Raw genomic sequence first — 22,342 nt, 5'->3', positions numbered from 1 at the left:
TTAATGATGTTCAATGAATGATTGCATCACTATAAGCAAGAGAGGGAAAGTTATAAAAAGCACTGGGACCATTAGGTCACTCTCTAGGGAGGCAACTGAGTGTTCACCATGAATTGCTTTGACTTCGCCAAAGTGTGTGGCTCCCCAAGACAGGCGTACCTGCCATTTATCACGCACTTTCTATATGCCAGGTGCTGTTCTACTTTATATGTATTAACTACTCATATACTCACAAGTCACCCTGGGAGGGATGTACTATTATTATGTTTTTTTTTTTAAAAATAGATGATAACACTAAGGTTCTGAAAGGTGAAGTAGTAATCTACTCAAAGTGAGAGGGAAGAAGAGCAGCAGGGCTGACTACTGAGGTTTTTGAGGAGCCTGTAAGGCCTCCCTCTTCCTTCTCCAAGTTTGGAACAACCGAGAGGCAAAGTGTCAAGCAGATGAAGATTTAAAATATCAGCTTGAATACCAAATTGGCTGGTTGTACAGTGCACCACAGGATCAGCTGTAGGCGAGTAGCTTGTCAATGTTTCAGCCTTAAGTTAGAAGGACTGAGTCCTTCTCTCCCAGGCCTGACCAACAAGGCAGAAGCTGGGTCTGAGAAGGTACAGTCTTCATGACAGGTGGATCCCTAAAGAGTGAGGAAGGGACGAGCTGTCTTGGTCACCTAAAAGCCCACATCCCCGGAACTCTTTCACTCCTGGGCAAACCAGGACCAGAGGAATGGCCTTGGAAGAGTCGTGCCACTTATCCATATTCTGCAAATACCAAACAGCCCTGGAGCCATGGTTGGAACACGGACCTCTGTTCTTAGATCTCCTAAACCCAGGAAAGTCTCATTTTCTATTCTGCAGGTAGAGGAAGACCTGCATTCTTACCCCTTATTCCCAAACATTCTGCTCATACTGGGAATCCCTTACCTTCACCTTTCTATCTCTGCTCCTCCCTCCAAACTCACCCAGTCCCTTAAGTCTGCCTCTTCCCCTGGGACCAAACAAGGGAGGTATTACCACAGAAGGTCTCTTGCCTTGGAAATACAAAGTCAGGGAGATCGAGGTTACTCTCACACCACTATTCAAGCCTAGGTTTCTCACCCATCCACCGGGATCCTCCTTCCACAGACTTGGAACTCAGAACCCCAAAACTCTGTAGAGGTCAGGGACGCCCTTCCCTCCTTGTAGCAGAGTCTGTGGTGTGGAGAGCCCCACCGGGCTGCATGGTGGGCAGTGCTCTTTCTGATTCACCTCTTCTTTATCCAGTGTCTTCTCTTCCCCTGCCTTCCCCACTTCACTGAGAAGCCTTTGCTGACCAGTCGGCCACATTACACAGTGTCTTCTGCAGAACTAAATAGATGTCCCCCATCCCTTGAGCAACATGGAGGACAGGCACTTGAGGGACAGAAGGGTGAGGGGCTTTGGGTCCTGGGAAGGTCAGGATCTTACCTTTTATTAATGGTACCAAACTCCCAGCTTCCTGTGCCTTGCCTGCCCTATTCTCCTGACATTCAGCCCTTCCTTTCTTTCAGGAGACAGTTACCCCCATCTGTGAGAGTTCCCTCTCCTTCATTCCTTCCCCCTCTTTGAATCAAGATTCATATGCCCTTTTCCCAGCAGTGGGATACAGGGGGAGGGATGCAGACTTTGAGGCAGACAGGTCCAGGTCTGAATCATACTCCTTTATTCAGGGACCTGGGATAGGATTCTTCACCTGTCTCACCTCTATTTCCCCACTTACAAAGCAAAATTCTTAACACCTACCTACAGGCAGTTGAGAGGGTTAAATAAGCTAGTACATGTAACTATTAAGGCTTGGTGTCTGACTCTTAGTACATACTCCAAAAATAGTTTCTTGGAGTGGGGGAGGTTTTAGCCATCCTTACTTTTTGATTCATCAAATACTGGAAGTCTCTGTGCCAGACGCCTTTGTTATAAAAGCATCTGTTTCCCAGGATTACGATAAATAAATAGAGAAATTCTGGAAAGCTCTTAGTTTTGTGCTTGGCATGTAGAAGTACTAGCTGAGTAAATGAAAGTTATTCTTATCAACCCACCACCCAGTGTGTGAACTCCTGGTGAGATGCTGTGGCGCTTGGAATCACACTTGTTGGCAAGGCTGTGCATCAAAACTGCTCAGTCAGGGCTTCGTCACATCCACCAGGAACTCTTCCAGATATGCCCTTCTCTTCTCCACCCTACCCCCAGTCAGAGCCACTACGCTCGTCACTTGTTGGGTAGAGCTGAACTGCTGAGAGCACCACTTCTGCCCCTGCAGTCAAGTAAAATGCCCAAGTTTCCCCCAACGTGAAGGGCAACGAGGGAAGGGCCGGCCCTCAAGTGCAAACCTGTGAGCAGGAGACAGAAAATTACTGAAGACTGGAAAAAACAAAGATTATAGATTGGTTTCCCCCACAGCCCTCAGTCCTCAGGTGGTGACCTCTGACCCCCCTCTCTTTTGCATCTGGCCCTCATTTTCTTTTCTTTCCTCCCATCTTCAGCCGTCAAAAGTAGTTATGTCACTGCTCAGCAAAGGCAAATGGGACACTTTCCAACAACACTGATTGATCCAAGGAACTGCCATTTTTTTTTTTAAATCATGAGATCCCCTTCACACACCTGAGCTTCACATAGCAGGCACGATGCAACACCTTTATGTTCTTTGTAGCTTCCCGTGGTGACCTGTTCTAGGTATGCTGATAATAGCTGAGGGAGACTGCGCATGTTTTTAACTTTGATTCCACTTTTGGAACCAGCAAAACCCAGTTTCCTCATAAATAAGGAAGGAGGTGACACATGTAAACACCTGCTGTGACAGTGTTTGGGTGTGAGGACCTGGCAGCCACAGACTGGACTCCTCCACAGTTCTTCCTTTCTGAAGGTCTGCGTCTGCAGTGGGTGCAGGGTGTACCTGGAAGCCCAGGCTCTGCTGGGCTGTCATCGGTGACCACAGCCAAGGTGAGGGATATACGAGGAAACGTTCACAATCTAACTTATCAACATTACCTCATATGCTTGGGAGAGGCAAAGATTATAGATTGGTTTCAACATTTCCCAAATTCATTTAGTGTGGGAAATGAAATTAAATCACCAAGTAGCTCTGACTCCAAATCTAATTTTCGTCAGGAGGGACAGCAGCTTCCTCCAAGGCATTTCTCTGTGTCTCTTCTTTTCGTCTTCCGGAGCTAGGTTGTTGTCACAGGACTCCCACTCCCCACCTCTGAAGCCCACAACCCCCACTCCCTTCCATGCCTTTTCTAAGCAAGGCACTGGCCGTGGGTACATTCCTCAACTGTCATTCTCCAGGTGTCTTTGTCTTAGATATTGAGACTTGTTGAGAGAAGGAAGTGACTGTTGGCTAGAAACTAAAGAATTCATTCCTAAAAAGAAACAGCTAAGAGAGAAAGGAGATGTGTCATTGTGGTTAGGGAATAAAAGCCAGTTCAATGTAGCAGTCACTAATTCCTGTTCTGTTGTGAACTGGAATGTAATGATGCTCCCGGCTGCCACCAACTAAGTCCCATCTTGGAATGGCTTCCACATGGATGTGAATCTCAGCCACCGATGCAGATGTGCAAGAAACATTGTATCACGTCTCTCCACTGGATTTCTGACTTCAAGCTCCATTCCACTGGACTGGCAAGAAATTTAATCTGTTATTTTTGGACTATTCCCCCATAGAGTTACACAAGATTTCAGGTATCCCCAGACATTAATCAACACAGATTGTCGAGTCTACCCGCCGGCAGGAAAGACGACAACAGCAGGATTCTTCTTTAACACACTTTATTGGAAGCTTCCATGAGGTATAGATGAGAGAAAAAGGCCCCGGGCCCGAAAAAACCACCCCTTATATACTTCAACTGCAGCCCTGCTCGTACACCATTGGACAAAGAGTGCATAGCAACACAGCAGCAGCCAATAGAATGATAGACCCAGCACTTGCACATAATGCAAGAGACACCCAGCTCCAGCTTGTGCAAAGCAACAAGCACTTCTTGAAAACAGTTTGTTCCAGGAGCTGGACAATTGATACATTGTATTCTAGGGAGTGGCTGAAAACAAAGAACTGGGTCTCAGCCCAAGAATTAGGCTCACGCCCACACAAGGCAGCACAGCAAAATGGCTCTCTACAACAGATCACTCTTGAGACATCCATCTTCCCATCTTCATGGCTCTTCAAACCCTGATTGGCAAAATGGAAATCTTTTACCAGGCCACCTACAGTCCTATCTGCCTGGATGTGGTAGTAGTAGGTGACCAACTGTCTTGGTCACCTAAAAGCCCACATCCCTGGAACCCTTTCACCCCTGGGCAAACCGGGACCATAGGAATGGCCATGGAAGAGTCGTGCCACTTATCCATACTCTGCAAATACCAAACAGCCCTGGAGCCATGACTGGGACAACAACCTCTGTTCTTAGTTCTCCCAAGCCCAGGAAAGTCTCATTTTCTCTTCTAGGGGTAGAGGAAGACCTGCATTTCTTACCCCTTGTTCCAAAAACATTCTGCTCATACTGGGAATCTCTTTCCTTCACCTTTTCCACTGTGGCTAATGGCTCAAAGAGCTTAAAAGTTTGGATAACAAAAGCCAGTAGGAGTTGTAGACTGGGTATCTTCTTTCCCTGTAACCTCACACCTGGGAATGAGCACAGAGCCTGAGTTCTGCTTGAATGGGGAGTGGAAAGAGGAGAAAAAGAAGAAAATACATGAGGCTGGAGAAGCAGAAGTCAAGAGAACATCACACAGGTATCAGGGACAGCTGGACAGCCTTCCATTTGGAGTCTCATCTCTACAGACTTTGAGAACAAGTGATCTAAAAAGTCAGAGAGGAAGTGATGTTGATAAATTTGGTTTAATTAGCTTTTGTAGGTGGGGCTAGAAAGTTCCTAAAATTTTGTCAGTTGGCAGCAGGCTTTGGCAATTCTTCAAGTGGTTTCTTCTCCTCCTGTCGCCTTTTATGGAATGCCTCAGTTGGTACTGGGTGGGGTAAAGAGGGCAGGTGCTAGCCTGCATTCCTCCAGCAGCTGAGACTCCGTGACTTCATCAGGACGCACTCCATGTGGGTGGAGAGGGCTCTCTGGGCTTATTTGCCTTGTCCATATCTCGCCTCCATCAAGGCAACAAAGAAACTTGGAGAGGTCCAAAGGAAGGAGAGGCTGCTGATCTCACCTAGTGCCCTGTCCCCACCGTTCAGCCTGAAACTTTACTAAGGGAGCCCTTCCCTGCATGTCTGGGGATTGAAGGATGAATATGAGCTGCCTACATGGCTCTTGGCGTCTGCCAAGAGTAGCAGGGAGGTCATAAAGAAAAAGGAAACACTAGTAAAAACGGTTGCCCTACTAGGTGCATTGACATACGCCTGGAATCCCAGAGACTTGGGAGGCTAGGACAGGAGGAGGATGCAAGTTCAAGGTTAGACTCAGCAACTTAGAGAGACCTATCTCAAAATAAAAAAGGGCTGGGGATGTATCAAGTGGTAGAGCACTTGCCTAGCATGTGCGAGGTCCCCGGTTCAATCCCTGGTACTGCAAAAGTTAAAAAAAAAAAAAAAAAAAAAAAGCTGAGCTTTCTTATTCAAGCTGCTCTAACCACACTTAAAACTACAAGAAAAATTGATTTCTAAGCAGAAATGCCAGTGGAGAGAGGAGGCTAAAATGAAAAGGCCAGTTGTCAGTCTTCTAAGCTTCAAAAAGAGAACTATCACACCACAAAGTTATAGTAAATAATATGTATGGTTCTGGCATAAACATAGATATAGCCATGTCACATCTATGTATATAGATCTTATGGATATATAGAGCCCAGAAATAAACCCCTGCTATATATAGCCAAAGAGAACAAGACCACAGTGAGGAAACGACAATCTCTTCAATAAATAACCTTTGGAAAACCAGATATTCACATGCAAAAAAATTGAGGTGGACCCTTACCTTACACCAGATGGAAAAATTAACTCACAATGGATTTAAGACCTGAAAGTAAGACGTAAAACTATAAAACTCCTTTTTTAAAAAAATAAGGAAAAGTATCCTAACATTGGACTTGGCAGTGATTTCTTGGATATAACACCAAAAGCCTAGGCAACAAGATAAAATATAGAAAAATGTAACAAAAGTTACATCAAAATTAAAAACTTCGACAAACCCAAAGGAATCATTCACAGAGAGATCCACAGAGTGAAAAGTCTGCCTATGGTTTGGGAGAAAATAATCATAAATCAAAGATGATAAATGGTTAATGTCAGAAACAACAAAAAGAAGACCCAATTTTTAAAATGGGCAAAGGACTTGAAGAGACTTTTGTCCAGAGAACTTACACAGATGGCCTATGAGCACATAAATGATATTCAATGTCGCTAATCATTAGTGACATAAATCAAAACTACAAGATATCACCTCATACCCATCAAGATGGCCACCATCTAAAGATCAGGAAATGGCAAGTGTTGGTAAGGATGTGAAGTTGGAGCCCTCATGCACTGTTGGTGGGAGTGTAAATGGTGTAGTCATTCTAGAACACAGTTCAGAGTTTCCTCAAAAAATTAAAAATAGAAGCAGGAAGGGAGGGGAGATGGAAATAGGAAAGACAGTAGAATGAATCGGACATAACTTTCCTGTGCTTTTATATGAATACATGACCAGTGAAACTCCACATCGTGCATAACCACAAGAATGGGAAGATACTATACTCCGTGTATGTATGATATGTCAAAATACATTCAAACTGTCATGTATATCTAGAAAGAACCAATAAAAAATGAAAAAAATAGAACTACCATACAATCTGATCTAGCAATTCTGCCTCTGGGTATAGGTCCACAAGAACTCAGAGCAGGTCTCAAAGAGATATTCGCGCAGCCATGCTCATCATGGCATTATCCACAATAACCAAGAAGTGGAAGCAACTCCCATCAACAGATGAATGGACAAAGAAAGTGTGGTGTATACATATGGTGGAATATTATGCAACTTTTAAAAATAAGTAAATCTTATATACTAGGGCATGGATGAACCTTGATGATATTATGCTAAATTAATAAGCCAGTTGCCAAAGAACAAATACTGTATGATTCCTCTCTTACAAAGTGTCTAAAGTGGTCAAAAATACAGAAACAGAACATAGAAAAACAGTTGCCCAGGGCTGGGGCAATTAGTGTTTCATGGGTATAGACTCTCAGGGTTGCAAAATGAAAAGTTTCTAGAGATCTGTTACACAATGCGAATATCCAACTGAGCCTCTATACTTAAAAATGGTTAAGACAATGAATTTAATATTATATTTTTACCACAATAAAAAGAAAAAAAGATGTGTTATTATGGGAAATATCTTTTAAGCAAATCCATTTTTCTAATGAGAGACTTTCACTATAAGATAGACTAAGCTGTGGTTCAGAGCAGTAGGTATTCCCAGCAACTAGTGTAACCTTTTGATTTCATGATGCTTTGGATCTGGAATGTCCCACAAAGGTTTGTTTCAGAGCGTTGCTGTCTTGGTCCCCAATGCAGCAGTGTTCAGAAGTGGAGCTTTAGGGAAGTGACTGGATCGTGAGAGCTATAACTTCATCAGTGAATTAATTCATTGATCAATTCATAGCTGAATGGACTACTGGGGAAACTGTGGGAGGCAGGACCTGGTTGATGAGAGTGGCCCTTGATGGTGTGCCCTTGGGGCCTATATCTTGCCCCCACCCCTTCCTCTTTCTCTCTCTCTCTTTCTCTCTCTCTCTCTCTCTCTGCTCCCTGGCCTCCATGAGGGGAGCAGTTTTGCTCCCCAGTGATCTCTCTGCCATAAAGTTCTTCTCATGCCAAAGTAATAAAACCAGCCAACCAGAGACTGAAACCTCTGAAACCATGAGCCAAAATAAATCTTTCCTTCCTTAAGTTGATTTTCTCGGGTATTTTGTCACAGCAATGCAGAGCTAACAGATTTATTGCCAGATTCTCTTAGGCCCTTCTCATGTGACCTAAGAGGTCAGCTTTCGTTTTGCCAACCCCAGGCTCACCAACAGTGTGACAGACACCTGACTTAAAATTATTTTCCAAGATCATGAAATCCATGAAAAATGTGAATATTCCCATTCATGCTCTTCATCTTCCTCTTATCTATTCCACAGTTCTGAGCTTCCAACCATAGATGTTTGACATTCTCTTAACCAAAGAACCAATCTTCTAAAGTCTTAAATACCGTGGCCATGTGTAGAGGTTTTACAATATGATACATGGTACATATTTTGCACATGCTGTCTGAGGTTATCCTCTCAAGGAGTCTGTATTAGGTAGATGTTACCCCTTGGTACAAATGAGGAAATAGACCCAGAGGCTGAAGAGCTTATCTAAGATGATAGCATTACTATGTGGTAATCTATGTGACCCCAAAAGCCATGGCCTTATGGCTTCATTGTGCTGCCTGGAATTCCTTGTCAAGAATAAGGGTCAGGAGGAGGAGACCAGTGGTCTTCGATCTACGAGTCTTCCTAATAAAGCCTGAAGTCAGTAACTGTATAAGCACTCCTCAGGCCCTGCATCTCCCATTTCACGGGTCCACAGTTTACTTTTGCCTTACAACAGACCAGGCCTCCCTTTTGGCTTGCTCATTTCCTCTACTGATTATGCACAGGTCAAACGAGATTAGTGGGTGTGAGAGTACTCTGTAACTGGGAGAGAGCTTATTGGACAGAGTCAGCACTTCTATGTGGTCCTGTATCCTGGGCCTGCAGGGCATTTGGAATTGTTTTGTTCTGCTGGTCTGCCATTCCTTCTCCTTTCTGCCTGTGTATATTTACAGAGGAATGTTGGGATGAGGTCCAGGTTGATGTTAGCAATGGTTATTTCCTGGTGGTGGTAGTGGGGTATCGAAGTGATTTTCTTACTTTCTTCTTTTTCTCTATCTGGGTTCCTCGATTTTTGATGATGAGCATGGAAATAATAGAGCCATTCTTAAAATTAAGCAAAACACACACACACACACACACACATACCAGGGCTTGAACCCAGGGGCACTTAAACACTGAGCCACATCCTTCGCCCTTTTTATTTTTTGAGACAGGATCTCACCAAGTTGCTTAGGGCCTCACTAAGTTGCTGAGGCTGGCTTGCAATCCTCCCAAGTCACTGGGATTACAGGCCTGAGCCACTGCACCTGGCTAAAATACAAATGAAATTTAAAAAGAGCAAACTAGACAGCACCGCCTTACCTCTGGCTTTGCAAGCAGCAGTGGCTCTCAGTTCAGGCGAGAGAGTTCCTCCTTCCACCCACCTCTACCCTGGCCCAACCTTTGAGGGGACTGGCAGGTTTCCCAATCACAGTCTTGTTGGACATTGGTTTGCAACCTTGGGTCCAGTGAATTCCTGAAGGGATATGAAGGGTGGATGCCAGGCCCTGGAAGGCCCAGAAGCTTTTGTGCTCTGCCCGCCCCTCTGCATGTGTTTGTGATAAAAACAGCTCAGGATGAAACTACTTTGGGGTGGTTCCTGCAAGTTTTACTGTAGGGCCACAGAGGACCCTGGATGTACAGGGATGTAGCCGGACTCAGATTTCACTGTATTTCTTTCATTTCTGAGGAAAGTATGAATATCACCAGTGTGTAGTTTGTTCATCATCCTGTTTGTCAGTTGGTTTTAATAGATCTTGTTTTATTTTGAGTTAATAAATATTAGAACTCTGTTGGGAAGCCATCCGAGAAATAAAGCTGAGTATTCACGGCACATGGTTTTGGCAAATACTTTCTCTCTTTGGAGGAAGGGAACTCTGTTTAACTTTTCAAAGTCAACAGAAACTCAGGTTCACAGTTCTGCCACCAAAAGAAGAAACCACTTCAGCTCAGGGGGAGGACTGCGGCTGCGCTCAGCTGACGCGGGACAGAGGGCTGAACTGTGTGGGCTTCGGTTTTGACTTAGGGAGCAAAAAAATGTTCTTTCTATCTAAAAGCTGTGATTAACATTCTTGGAAACTCTCAATGTAAATTAAAGAGCTAATCTAGCTTTTTCTGGTACCTAAAAGAACACTTAACTCTTTCATTTTTCTTCGATATTTAGAATTTTCTGTAAAATGAGAATTGTAGGACTTATGGTGATCATTTCACTGAGCTGTGGTGAGAGGTAGAGAAAATCAAATAGGAAAGTGCCTGGTCCACTATAAAGCACTGCACAAACATGAAGCATCTTTAACATAGGACTCTGGAGCTGGCAGGCACCTTAGACAAGCTGTGAGACAGGGTGCCCGAGAAGCAATAGACTTACTGGAAGCCACTCAGCAAGTCTTTGAAGGCAACAGGATTGGAGCCCAGTCTCTTTCCACCAAACCATCTTGCCATGTTCTTGGCTCTTTGTAATGGTACATCTTATGAGAGCATCACTTTATTATTTTGAACCTTTTGGAAGGAGAAGCACAAAGTGAACATTTTTCTGGGATGGGCCCGGATGAATCAGGCCTACTTGGTATAATAAGGGTACCACACCAGTTGTGTGCTTGTGTCCAGGGACATGATGCTTAGCCTCTCTATGCTTTGATTTCCTCAGTTACCTATTGGGCTGGGTTGTTAGGAGGATTAGATGAGTTAATGCATTCAGGCAGACACAGCCTAGAAGTTGGCACAAGGTATATACACTCACACAGTGACCATGCAGTTACATATAGAAGTTGTGTACCTGCCTAGTGACCGAGAAAAATTTAAAAGGACATAGATACAAAATCAGGAGGCTTTTGTCAGGTCTGTGCCAAGCTATTTAGAACATGTGACACAGCATCTCCTGAGGTGAGGATCTTGGGGAGATAGACTACCTAGGAAGACTTACAGTTCCTTCTATTTTCTCCCAAAGTAAGAGTCTGGCCCTTCACTAGAGCAGATTATGCTAAGTGAAGCTAGACAATCCATAAAAAACAAATGCCAAATGTCATCTTTAATATAAGGAGAGCAACTAAGAACAGAATAGGGAGGAAGAGCATGAGAAGAAGATCACCATTAAACAGGGTCGAGAGGGGGGAGGGAAAGAGAGAGAATGGAAATTGCATGGAAATGGAAGGAGACCCTCATTGTTATACAAAATTACATATAAGAGGAAGTGAGGGGAAAGGGGAAAAAAACAAGAGAGAGAAATTAAATACGGTAAATGGGGTAGGGAGAGAAGAGGGGAGTGGAGGGAAGGGAGGGGAGGGGGGATAGTAGAAATAGGAAAGGCAGCAGAATACCACATACACTAGTAAGGCAGTATGTAAAAAAGTGGATGTGGAACCGATGTGAATCTGCAATATGTATACGGGGTAAAAATGGGAGTTCATAATCTGCTTGAATCAAATGTATGAAATATGATATGTCAAGAGCTTTGTAATGTTTTGAACAACTAATAATAAAAAAAAAACTGACAAAAAAAAAAAAAAAAAAGAGTCTGGCCCTTGGCTCATGGCTGCTAATGGGGCCAGTGTGCTCCATGGATGTATGGTCACAAATTGATCTTACCTCTGCAGAGCCCAGTGGGTATTATGGAGGTACTTAGGGGCTCCCAAGGTTTGAGTGGGAATCAGTCTGGGGAAGTGTTGATATCATGTCATCTGTATATTTTTCTTTGATTTCCGTCCACAGTCCCTGGATCACTACTACCATAGCCCTTGTTATTTCCGAAGTGACTAGATCGATGTCAGGGCATTTAGGCCTCAGAGGCAGGCCTCACAAAGCAAAGTCTCTCTAACCATCTCCTGCCCTCCTTTCACCTACTCCTTTTTCTTCCCAAGGCAAGCCATTGAAACTCTAACCTTCAATTTTCTGATGTATTTTGCTTGATAGTAGATGATAAGCCCCCTCTGTTATGGTTCAGATTTGAAGTGTTGCCCAAAAGCTCATGGGTGAAAAAAATGCAAGAATGTTCAGAGACGAAATGATCAGATTAGGAGAGCTGTAAGCTAATCAACCGATCCACTGATTAGATTGGTAACTGTAGGCAGGTGGCGTGTGGCTGAAGGAAGTAGGTGACTGGGGACATGCCTGTGCAGCTTTCTTCTACTGGGCCCTTCCCCCATGATATCTGCTTCACCTTGAGCCCAGGGGAATGGAGCCTGCCATCTACGGACTGAAACCTCTGAAACTGTGAGCCCCCAATAAACTCTTCCTCCTCTAAGTTGCTCTTGTTGGGTATTTTGGTCACAGCAATGCAAAATCCAACTAAAACACTCCCATTTCAGAAAAGGGTCCTGTCCCATACCTCTTAGGAAGAAATGCTGAAGATCTGAACAGACAGGTCATATCCTTTATGTTCATGTTTCAGTCATGGCTTTGCAATGAAGTCCCCATAAAAACACAAAAGGACAGAGTTTGAAAAACTTCCAGATGGTTCCTAGAGGATGGGTATGCCCAGAGAGGGTATGGAAACTCCATACCCCCTCTCCCATACCTTGCCTATGCATCTCTTTGTATCCTTTGTAATACCCTGTATAATAAATAGTCAAGGTAGTGTTTCCCTGAGTTCTGTGAGCCACTTGAGCAAATTAACTGAATCCAAAGAGGTGGTTATCAAGAATCCCAACTCATAGCTAGTTCATCAGAAACAGGTAAAATGACCTGGGGGACTGGTGAATGGTATCTGAAGTCTGGTAGGGAGCAGGTTTGTGGGACTGAGTCCTCAACCCGTGGCATCTGATGATACCTCCAGGTAGACAGGGTCAGAACTGAATTGAAGGCCATTGAGCTGGAGCCTGCAGTTGCACCATGGCTTGCTTGATGTCAGAAGTATGTTGTCAGAGTTTAGTAGAAGAAACTGATTCTGAGTTTGAGTTCATTTTTGCTTCTCAGAGGTGCATGCTTTTGTGGCTCACAGAAGATGGTGATAAGGAACATCTGCCCTGAATGTTCCCAGGGCAGCCTGGGAGAGCCTCCTGAAGCACGGGGTAAAAATCATGAGTCCCCAAACTTCTTGTTGATCCCTGAATGCATAACAAGGCCTTTCAGCTCCCCCGAGTGTGGTTTGTGACTCTTCCAGATCCATTCCCCGTTGCCCTCGTCTGCTGTCCTCGCAGTGCCTGACAGGTGTGTTCGTGTTCACACGCACACCTGTCTCACTTGCTGGCTCCCAGCGCTGCCTCACTCCCCACCAGAGACAGCCAACACCAGGACCAGCTCCAATGCCCCATCCATGAAATATCCCCTAATCCCCCCCAAGCCCCACTTCCCTCACCCGCAGTTTGTTGTGCTACTTCTTGCTGCTCTCACTTTTGTGCTTTCCAGCAGCTTAGGACAGTCCCAAGTGGGCGGTCCAAGAAAGTCTGAGATCTGTTGGCCTGGAACTGAGAGTCATCTTAATCCCAGGCAAGGGAATGAGAACAGGGACCTCGATACTGTTCAGGTGTGACCATTGTCAAGCTTTAATAGCTTTCAATATCAAGGCACAGAAATATCCATGTTTTGTTGTTTGGTTTCTTGGGTAATAGGGATTAAAACCCTGGGGTGTTCTACCACTGAGCTACATCCCCAGCCCTTTTTATCCTTTTATTTTGACACAATATCTCACTGAGTTGTCCAGGCTGGACTCAAATTTCTGATCCTCCTGCCTCAGCCTCCCCAGCAGCTGGGATCACAGATGTGTGCCACCATGCCAGGCTATCCACCTGTTCTGAGATGCTAAAGAAGCATACCCACCGAATTGTGCGTGGTAATACATTGGAAGCCAGAGATCACCACTCTTCTTGCCTCCTTGCTTGAAGATGAGCCTTGGGGTCTCCCGATTAACTTTCATCACAACACCGTGTGCTTCCTAATCCTCACCACGGCCAGTTCCTTCCAGGCACTGTCAGGCTCTGCGGATGACTCACACATACCCGTCCCCCCGCCCCAGGGTCTACAGCCCAGGCACATACACACTCTCAGAACAGATCGACAAGATGGAAACTTCAGCACAATTCATCTTCCAGCTGTCTGATAAGGAAGCAGCTTCTCCTCCGAATAAGTATGAATTAGCTAATGCTGAGCTGGCGGAAACATTCAGGCCATCTCCTGCCTTGAGTGAGCCTTCCCTCCTCCACCTATTCATGCAGACATTAATTCTAGGTCTCTCTGTGGCACTCAGGGTTGAATCCTGTGTTAAAATGCCGGTGGTGTAACAACTGCAGGAAGGCACATATAATTTCCCTGTCAGAGTGGTTTTAATGTCCTCTTTCAGTGGCACATGAGACATTAAAGGAAAGATAAATGGTTATGGGTCCCCAAAAATCTGTGGAGTCAACACATGCATGAGAAACTACCACTTTAACCTTTAATCCTGTTAGCCAAGGAGCAAAATCTATTTTTATTGCTCATGAGCAATGGTCCTAAATTGATTATAAGGCAGTGGGCTTCAGGAAAAAGAAGCTCCCCCACAAACTGCAGTCCCCACAGGGCTCAGGAAGTACACTGAGGACTTCAGTGTAGAGGGGGAATGTGAGGGGGTTGAGGGGCTGGGGACAGAGCTTGAGTGAAAAGACAGGAGGCAAGAGGCTTGTGGCGTGGTGACCACACTGGCACTACCGTCCTGGATCTGGGAGTGTGAGGGACTCAAGGCTGAGGATAGAGGAAACCCGGGTCCTTCCCACACCTCCCCAGGGGTGCAGGGAGTTGCTCTGTGTCGCTGTTGTAGGTGAGGTCATCTCTGGTGAGATGGCGAGCTAATTACAGCCTTTATTGCTTGCTTTCCATTGCCGGGTGCTTTGCTGAACACTTTATAGGGAGCAAATATGTCCTTTAATCCTCCTGGCGTCTCTGTGCAGTAGGTGCTCTCCCTCCCTTTATAGACCAGGAAAAGGAGATCTCAGAGAGGTTGAATCACTGGCCCAAGACCAGCAACTCCTCACTGGGCTTGAAACCCAGAGACAGTCTGGTTCCAGAGCCTGCGCTCACCTCAGCCACCACACTTTTAATAGCATTTTGGCCTAATGAAAACTGCCAGTGTAATATCCAAAAGGTTAGAATAATAACAACAATAATAAAAGTTCTCTGTCTCACTGATTCACTAGGGATCTGAGGAAAATGCCCTTGATCTTGGTTTCTAGTCTATAAAAGAATAAATATGCCACTCTTCACCCACCCACCCCTCGCGTGTGTACGCACACATGTGTGTGTTGTTATTGTGTTGTTGTCTGTTTTGCAGTACTGGGGATTGAACCCAGGGCTTCACACATGCTAGGCAAGCTCCCCACATGAACTATGTCCCCAGCCTTTTTTATTTGATTTTGAGACTCACTAAGTTGCCCAGGCTGTCCTGGAACTTGGGATTCTCCTGCCTCAGCCTCCAGAGTAGCTGGGATTCCAGGCATGTACCACCACTCCTGGTGTTTTGAGGACTCAAAGAATCTTAGATGGTTGAAGATGTTTAGTTAAATTATGTGTTCAGTCAGACATGGTGCTGCACACCTGAAATTCCAGCAACTCAAGAGGCTGAGGCAGGAGGATTCTCAAGTTCCAGGATAGCCTAGGCAGCTTGTGGGGGAAACTGGTCACCAGCCTTTTGCCTTTGAGAACCAAACATTCTTCTCCAGTTGCTGTGGTGAAGAGAGAATTTGGTAAATTGGGGCAATTAGTTCTATTTCCTTCATCCCTACTAGTTACACCTCTCCCATTTCCTCTTCTGCTTTTTTTTTTTTTTTTCCTGGATCTTTTCCACTAGAAGCTGGAAAACAGCAGTGGACTCCAAAATGGTTTCCTTATGAGGTTCTGGAAGGGTGTTCCAAAGTGTCGATTTGTAGACCATGGGCTAAAAAAACCTTTATTCTTTAAAGAAATGTCAACCACCGAGGCATGTGTAGTAACCTTGTGTGTTTTCCCAGGAAAGTGATAATTCTTACTGTGAACTGCAGTACCAGGTAGCATTTTGAAAGATTAAAGAGAAAATGGTCTTGAAATTACATAGAGCCATAAGGAAAAGGTATTGTGAAAAATGGTCCCGGAAGTCTTTCTGGAACCTCCACTTCCTTTCCTGTCCTCATACTGTGCTGTGCCCTGAAGAGTAATTTATGCTTTATCCATCATTTCTACGTTTGTCATGGGATGTTCAACCCACCGTATGGACCATATTTTACCTTTTCCATTTATTGCAACTATATGAAAATATTTTTCGAACACCATCAGAAACTGAAAGTGACTTTGAAAATGAACGGATTTGTTATGGGTAAAGATAATGGCTTCATAGTCACCATCTTTCTGTACTTCACCCATATTCTGTGTTATCACTCTACTGTCTTTACAACAATATTTTAATGAATCATTATATTTTTTACTGTTGTCTTCTGTTTCAGAATGCTTATACTACCACTGCCATTAACGGGACAGATTTTTGTACATCAGCAAAAGATGCGCTCAAAATTGCATCCAAGAATTCAAGTCATTTTACACCCATTAACTGCTTTGGAGACTTCATGATTTTTCTAGGAAAGGTGAGATGTCTTGACTAAATAAAGAAACGTGGGATTCCAAAAATTAAGTCACACAGCAATCTGAAAGGAATGAATGTTTCTTGTATACTTGCTTTATAATAAATGCTGTGCTTCATTGTCTCATTTATTCCTCAATCCTGCAAGGTAGTCCTGTTTTACAGATGATGAAACTAAGGATCCCATATTGGTATGGTCAGGATTTAATTCTGTTCTTGCTACTTTTTTTTTTTTTAACTGTGACCCATTGTCTCTATCATTCTGATTCTCACTTTTTCAAGTCTAAAATGAAAATGCTGCTAACTTCAGCAAATAAGTATGTTTTTGTGGTTTATAAAAACACAGAAATAAGGGAGCTGGCAATATAGCTCAATTGGTAGAATGCTTGCCTAGCATGCACAAGGCCCTGAGTTCAATCCCCAGTGCCACAAAAAACAAACTAACAAAAACAACAACAAAAACTAATATTGATTTGATGAAACTTGTACGTCATTTAACAGCAATAATTCTATAAATAAGGTAGATTATTAATATCACAATTGGAGCCAAAATTACATGTCTATTGTCATCTGAATAATTTTTTAAAAAGGAATTTATCATAGTCTGTGGAGTAAAGGAACATCTTAGAGCTCCAAAATTTTATGGTGCAAAGGACAGAGCCCTGAGCTTGGAAGCTTTCACAACTCAGAAGTTCAGTTTTCAGATGTATCACATAATGATAACCCATGTTCTGGGCTATAGGGAAGAGTCACAGAAATGATTATGAAAATGGCACAAGCCTGCCCCCATGGCCTGACCACAATGTTTCGTTAGGTTTTTCTGGCTGTGCAACACAGTATGTCTCTTTCCATGTAATTTTCACTCAGTGGGTCTGCACAATCTCAGGTTGCCTGATTCCACTTCCTCTTGACTACAGTTCAGATCCTTAACTACAGACACTCACCCAGTCCTCTCTAGCCCAAGCTAAGCTCTCTAGTCTGCGCATTTTCCAACCATTCCCTCCACATGTGACATGAATACGTTGGTTTTCAGCAGTGCCCACAAGTTAACAAGGTCTTGGTCACCAGTTGTAATCTGGCCAGTGTCAAATATGGGGACTGTGTTCCTCATTTAAGATTTTGTGCTTCTGTGGTATTTGGTTATGTCTCTGTTACCATCATAGTTACCTATCAGTAACCAGTTGTAACTTGCTTGGCTTTCACAGGGGTGTTAATTGCATTTATATTTAAAGCTCAGCAAGGCCTCAGAGACCTTTCATGACAGTAGCAATAGAAGCACAAAATAATTATGCCTTTCAAATCAGCCTACGTACAATGAACTCTACAGTTGTATGTGTGCTTGTTTTTTTAGCACTGGGGATAGCCCTTTTTGAGATAGGTCCTCATTAAGTTTCCAAGGCTGGCCTCAAACTTGAGATCCACCTGCCTCAGCCTCCCAAGTAGCTGGGATTACAGTCATGTGCCACCCTACTCAACCTTATAGTATTTAAGTGGATAATACTGTTTATATTATGCTGACTTGGTAGGATTGTGGGTTATATAGTTTCTATAACTACTTCCGAAAACTTTAGGAATGAGGTCTCATCTTTTTTAATAGACTCGTTCTATTTTACATTAGAATTTATCTTCTTATATTTTCCATAAGAAATATACAATGACCCATGAGTTTTTAATAAACATGTGATATCTGGTGATTTTTAGGGTTTTGTTTGTTTTGCCATCCTGATCAAATCTGGAAGCTTGCGTACAATTCTTTGTTTTTTTTTTTAGTGAAGTAGCATTCGGGCATCCTTGATCATCCAGGGACAACAGGACCCTAGACAGACTCCATTACAATCAGTAAATGAATTAGGTACATCATGGCCTATAATTATATGCCTTGAAATGTAATAATTGCATATCATAAAAGCCTGAAATAATCCTATTATCTCTCCACACCAGCATTGGAAAACCTACTTTAATCCCTGGGGTGGGGGGTAAAACTAATAACTTGTTCAATTACAGTGCATCCACTCAGTGGATCGTTGCACTGTTTGAAAGTTATATTTATAAAAAAAAAAGCTCATAAGTAGAAATGCTTATTGGGATATTAAGAGAAAAACCAGAATAAAAATTTGGAGTATTGTTACATCTGCATAAAGATTAGGCATGGACAAAATGCTGGTGTATTTATCTTCCAACCCACTCCCAATAACCTTTTTTTTTCTAATCATAGCTTTCATCTTTATTTTCTATTTCATTCTGCCAAATTTTCTGGCAAGCTCTCTTTACAGTAGGGCACACCTAAACACAAATCACACACACAGAAATGATGACTTGGAACTGGGGGAAAAAAATCATTACAAAAATATCCTAATCAATTTATAATTTTCAACAAACTCTCATTTCAAACAGGTGTTGGTGGTGTGTTTCACCGTTTTTGGAGGACTGATGGCTTTTAACTACAACCGTGTGCTCCAGGTGTGGACAATTCCCCTGTTATTGGTCGCCTTTTTTGCCTACTTAGTCGCTCATAGTTTTTTATCTGTGTTTGAAACTGTGCTGGATGCACTCTTCCTATGTTTTGCTGTTGATCTGGAAACAAATGATGGATCCTCAGAAAAGCCCTACTTTATGGACCAAGATTTTTTGGTAAGCAAACGGTTCATGTTGTGTTGAAATCTCCAGCCTCACAATCTCAAAAGGCTCACATACAAAGGAGGCTCATCAAGCCTCAGTTCTCACCCAGAGGGCTCTGTGGGCTTCTGCCACCATAGCTTGTCCATCCAGAGTTGAGATTTTGGCTCAGCTTTCCAGGGCTGAACCATTTCTCTTACTGAAACCTTCTCCCTAGAGAAAAATGAGGCTGACAACAATTAACACGGATTGGATAGGTTCCTTGTAGGAACAGTACCTAAGGACCTGGGTAGAAGGTATCCTGGACACAGCTGTAGTCCATGTACCTTTCCTGTTCGTGGTGTGGACTGGCCTCTTGGGCAGTCTAGGAAGTTTAGCAATGATAGTTTTCTAAAGCAGTTGCATATCCCCCCATGTCACATCATATGCACTGAGCTTTAGGGAGAGCTGGCTCCAATGTGGACTAATCACCTTCTGTGCCAATATTGACAGATCTGCAGCCCTCAGGCCCTTTATTAACCAAGGCACGCCCTCTGTTCACCTCCCCCTTCCATGCCGCTTATATCTGGAAATAGCAGGCAGCTGTTTCCAACAGCTTTTCAACACAGTTGTTGCTGGTTTGCCTTATCCTGTGTAGACAGGGATGTTTTAACAACCGAATAATGCCTCATCTTTTTGTTGTCAAGGTCATGTGACCTTTTAATGTAAATTTTCTTTCCTTCTGTTGACGTAAAACTTAGGTTAAAGCCCGGTTAGCTTTCAGTGGTGCTCAAAATACTCAGTTCTAAAGGCACTGAAGTTTAACCAGCATTTCTATAGTTTTAAATTTATCTCAATTCTAATCCACATAAAAAATATAATTTTTACTTGTTTGACTTATTTGTATGAGCTCTAAAGGAAGTGCTTCTGAAGATGGTATGAGGCTAGCTTGGTCTTTCCCTAATTTTATACTGTTCCAGTTAAACATTCACTCTGAGCCAGGCCAGTAGCACCTGTAATCCCAGAAACTTGAGAGGCTCAGGCAGCAGGATCAGAATTTGAGGCCAGCCACAGCCAAGTCAGAAAGCCCATCTCAAAAATAAAATAAAAAAGAGGTGGGGATACAGCTCACTGGTAAGAGCTCACCTGGATTCAGTCCCTAGTATGGGGGTGGGGCGTCACTTTGAAATCTATCCCTAAAATATGTTGATTCAGTTCCCTCAAGCTTTATGGCCAAGAAACCTAGTAAATGGCTACCAACAGTGCAGATACATCCGCTGGTCTCACTCACTGTTTTGTTTTTCAGAGTTTTGTGAAAAGGATCAACAGAGTTAACACTGCAAGGGCTCAGAGAGACATGGACTCATTAAGGACTGAAGAAGGAACAGAACTCGGGCCCATTGTGAGATAGCAGCCTAGGAGACCTTTGTACCTGGAGGAAGTGACCTTCAGAATCACTGACAGAATAAAAAGTTAAGACAGACCCTATTCTTCCTCATTGTTTTTGCTTTTGTTTGACCACATTACATTTCAATACTGTAACCATAAAAGTTAGTCTTTTTTGTACCATGTAGGGCAGAAAAACTATTTTTATAATGCATCAATTTAAAAAGCACAATATGTATGGGCTGGGGACAGTTCTTGCCTCGCATTCACAAGGCTCTGGGTTCAATCCCCAACACCAAAAAAAAAAAAAAAAAAAAAAAAAGGCACAATATGTAAACATGCATCTGAGTTTATGAGGGTTTACCTGTAAATAAAAATTTAAAGACTGAATGTTATCAGAAATCTCTGGAATGTTGCTCTTATACAGGGAAGGACCTTCCCCTACTCATCTAATCCTGGAAATGAGTATGATTATTTTCAGAGTATAATTATTAGTGACATAAAAACCCAAAGTTTGAACTCTTAATTAGAACAGGGCATACACAGGAGACAAGGCAGAGATTTAACCAGATATAACTTAGCTGGTTAAAAGCACTAGGCACTTTTACAAATTAGCACACATTCTGGAAAAGCAGTTTTCAACCACAGTCCCACCTGAGAATTGCCTGAAGGAAGATTTTTTTGGGTTACTTATACCTGCACCCCACCTGAGATTTAGATAGGGTTAGGGGAGAGTTTTCCCTTTTTAAAGCTTTCAACAAATAGGAGCACTTAACATGTTGATTAGCAGCTTCATTTTTTACATGACTAGGTAGAATTAATCACCCTCCTAAGAGGATGCTCAAACTGATTTAGTTGGCAGGGCAGGTAGGAAGATGTAGGGCTTCCTTCCCTTCCCTAAATGCCTCTTCAAAGATGACAAGAAACAGCCTGACTGATCAGGTCTACATTAAATACAATTTTTTTTCTTGTTAGCACTGAGTTAATTTAGTTTAGAAGTCTCCTTTATGAAAGGGATTTGAAGAGCAGTTTCTCAGAAACATTAAACTTGGTCATTAAGAATTACAAGCAAGTAAACTTCACTTTTATGGATTCATCAAAACATCCTCTCCTTATTTGCCTTAGCAAAAAATAGACAGGCACTTTTTACCCCCAAGCCTAACAACCAATTCTATCAGAAGTCACTTGGCTGGGACAGTGTCAGAAAGTGTGAGTTTCCAATTTCCTTTAGTGACTATATTCTTGTCATTTTGACATTTCACTGTTGTCATGACAGAAGGTTTGACTATAAATCCTCGGTTATTATCGAACAACACATCCTGTTTCTGACCCAGAATGTTTCTTATTTTCCTTAGGATATAATAAAATTCCCCCCTGCCCCCATCATAATTTCTGAAGATGATTTTAAGATTATTCCAAGTTGAATTTAAGATGAAATTGCACCTGCCAATCACAGTGAAATCAATAAGATCAGATACTTCCTGGCAGTCATTTACTATGTGCAATGGGCAGGTCCCTTTATTTTTCTAAGCTTCATTCTCCTGAAGCACGGAGTGCAGTGTTATGTGGATTAACTAAAGTACCTTATCACAGCAGCTGGGAGGGAATATTTTTTCCCCAATTTAACTCTGCCTATCAGGAAGCTAGCCAGAAAATAATCAGCCTGTGGTTCATATGAATGTTCAAAAAAAATATTTATTTATAAAAAATACAATGGGATAAGTTTATGCTGAGAAATGCAGCAATAAATACAGTTGGAGAAAACAGAGCAACTCTACATTGATACATTGGCACAAACGAAGATTTTGCAACTGCACCACCCAGACCTAAATGTCTGTAGGCCGTTTTCTTACATGCTCCTTTAGAAACACCACTCTGAAAAGATCTTGTCAGCTTAAAAAAGAGAATGAGTACACATATAATCACAAATGCACACTGATCATGACTTTATTTAAAAATTAGCAAACAATACTGTAG

At 42.9% G+C, this 22,342-nt stretch overlaps 1 protein-coding gene across 5 annotated transcripts in view; it reads left to right on the top strand.

Moving 5' to 3' along the window:
* The window catches only part of SLC44A3 (solute carrier family 44 member 3), a 74,566-nt gene extending 54,136 nt beyond the window's left edge, over window positions 1-20,430 (top strand). For all 5 annotated transcript variants that reach the window (XM_081307800.1, XM_081307799.1, XM_081307798.1 and 2 more), the window contains 3 exons: window positions 16,251-16,388; window positions 18,779-19,015; window positions 20,286-20,430. In XM_081307800.1, the coding sequence (XP_081163926.1) occupies window positions 16,251-16,388; window positions 18,779-19,015; window positions 20,286-20,390 (480 nt within the window). In that variant the 3' untranslated portion in view covers window positions 20,391-20,430. The remainder of the gene's footprint in view (window positions 1-16,250; window positions 16,389-18,778; window positions 19,016-20,285) is intronic.
* The last annotated feature ends 1,912 nt before the right edge of the window (window positions 20,431-22,342 follow it).

The sequence above is a fragment of the Spermophilus citellus genome (genome assembly GCF_964194105.1).
Source record: "Spermophilus citellus genome assembly, chromosome: 9".
Taxonomy (NCBI): domain Eukaryota; kingdom Metazoa; phylum Chordata; class Mammalia; order Rodentia; family Sciuridae; genus Spermophilus; species Spermophilus citellus.
This window is presented reverse-complemented; position numbering and strand designations above follow the sequence as displayed.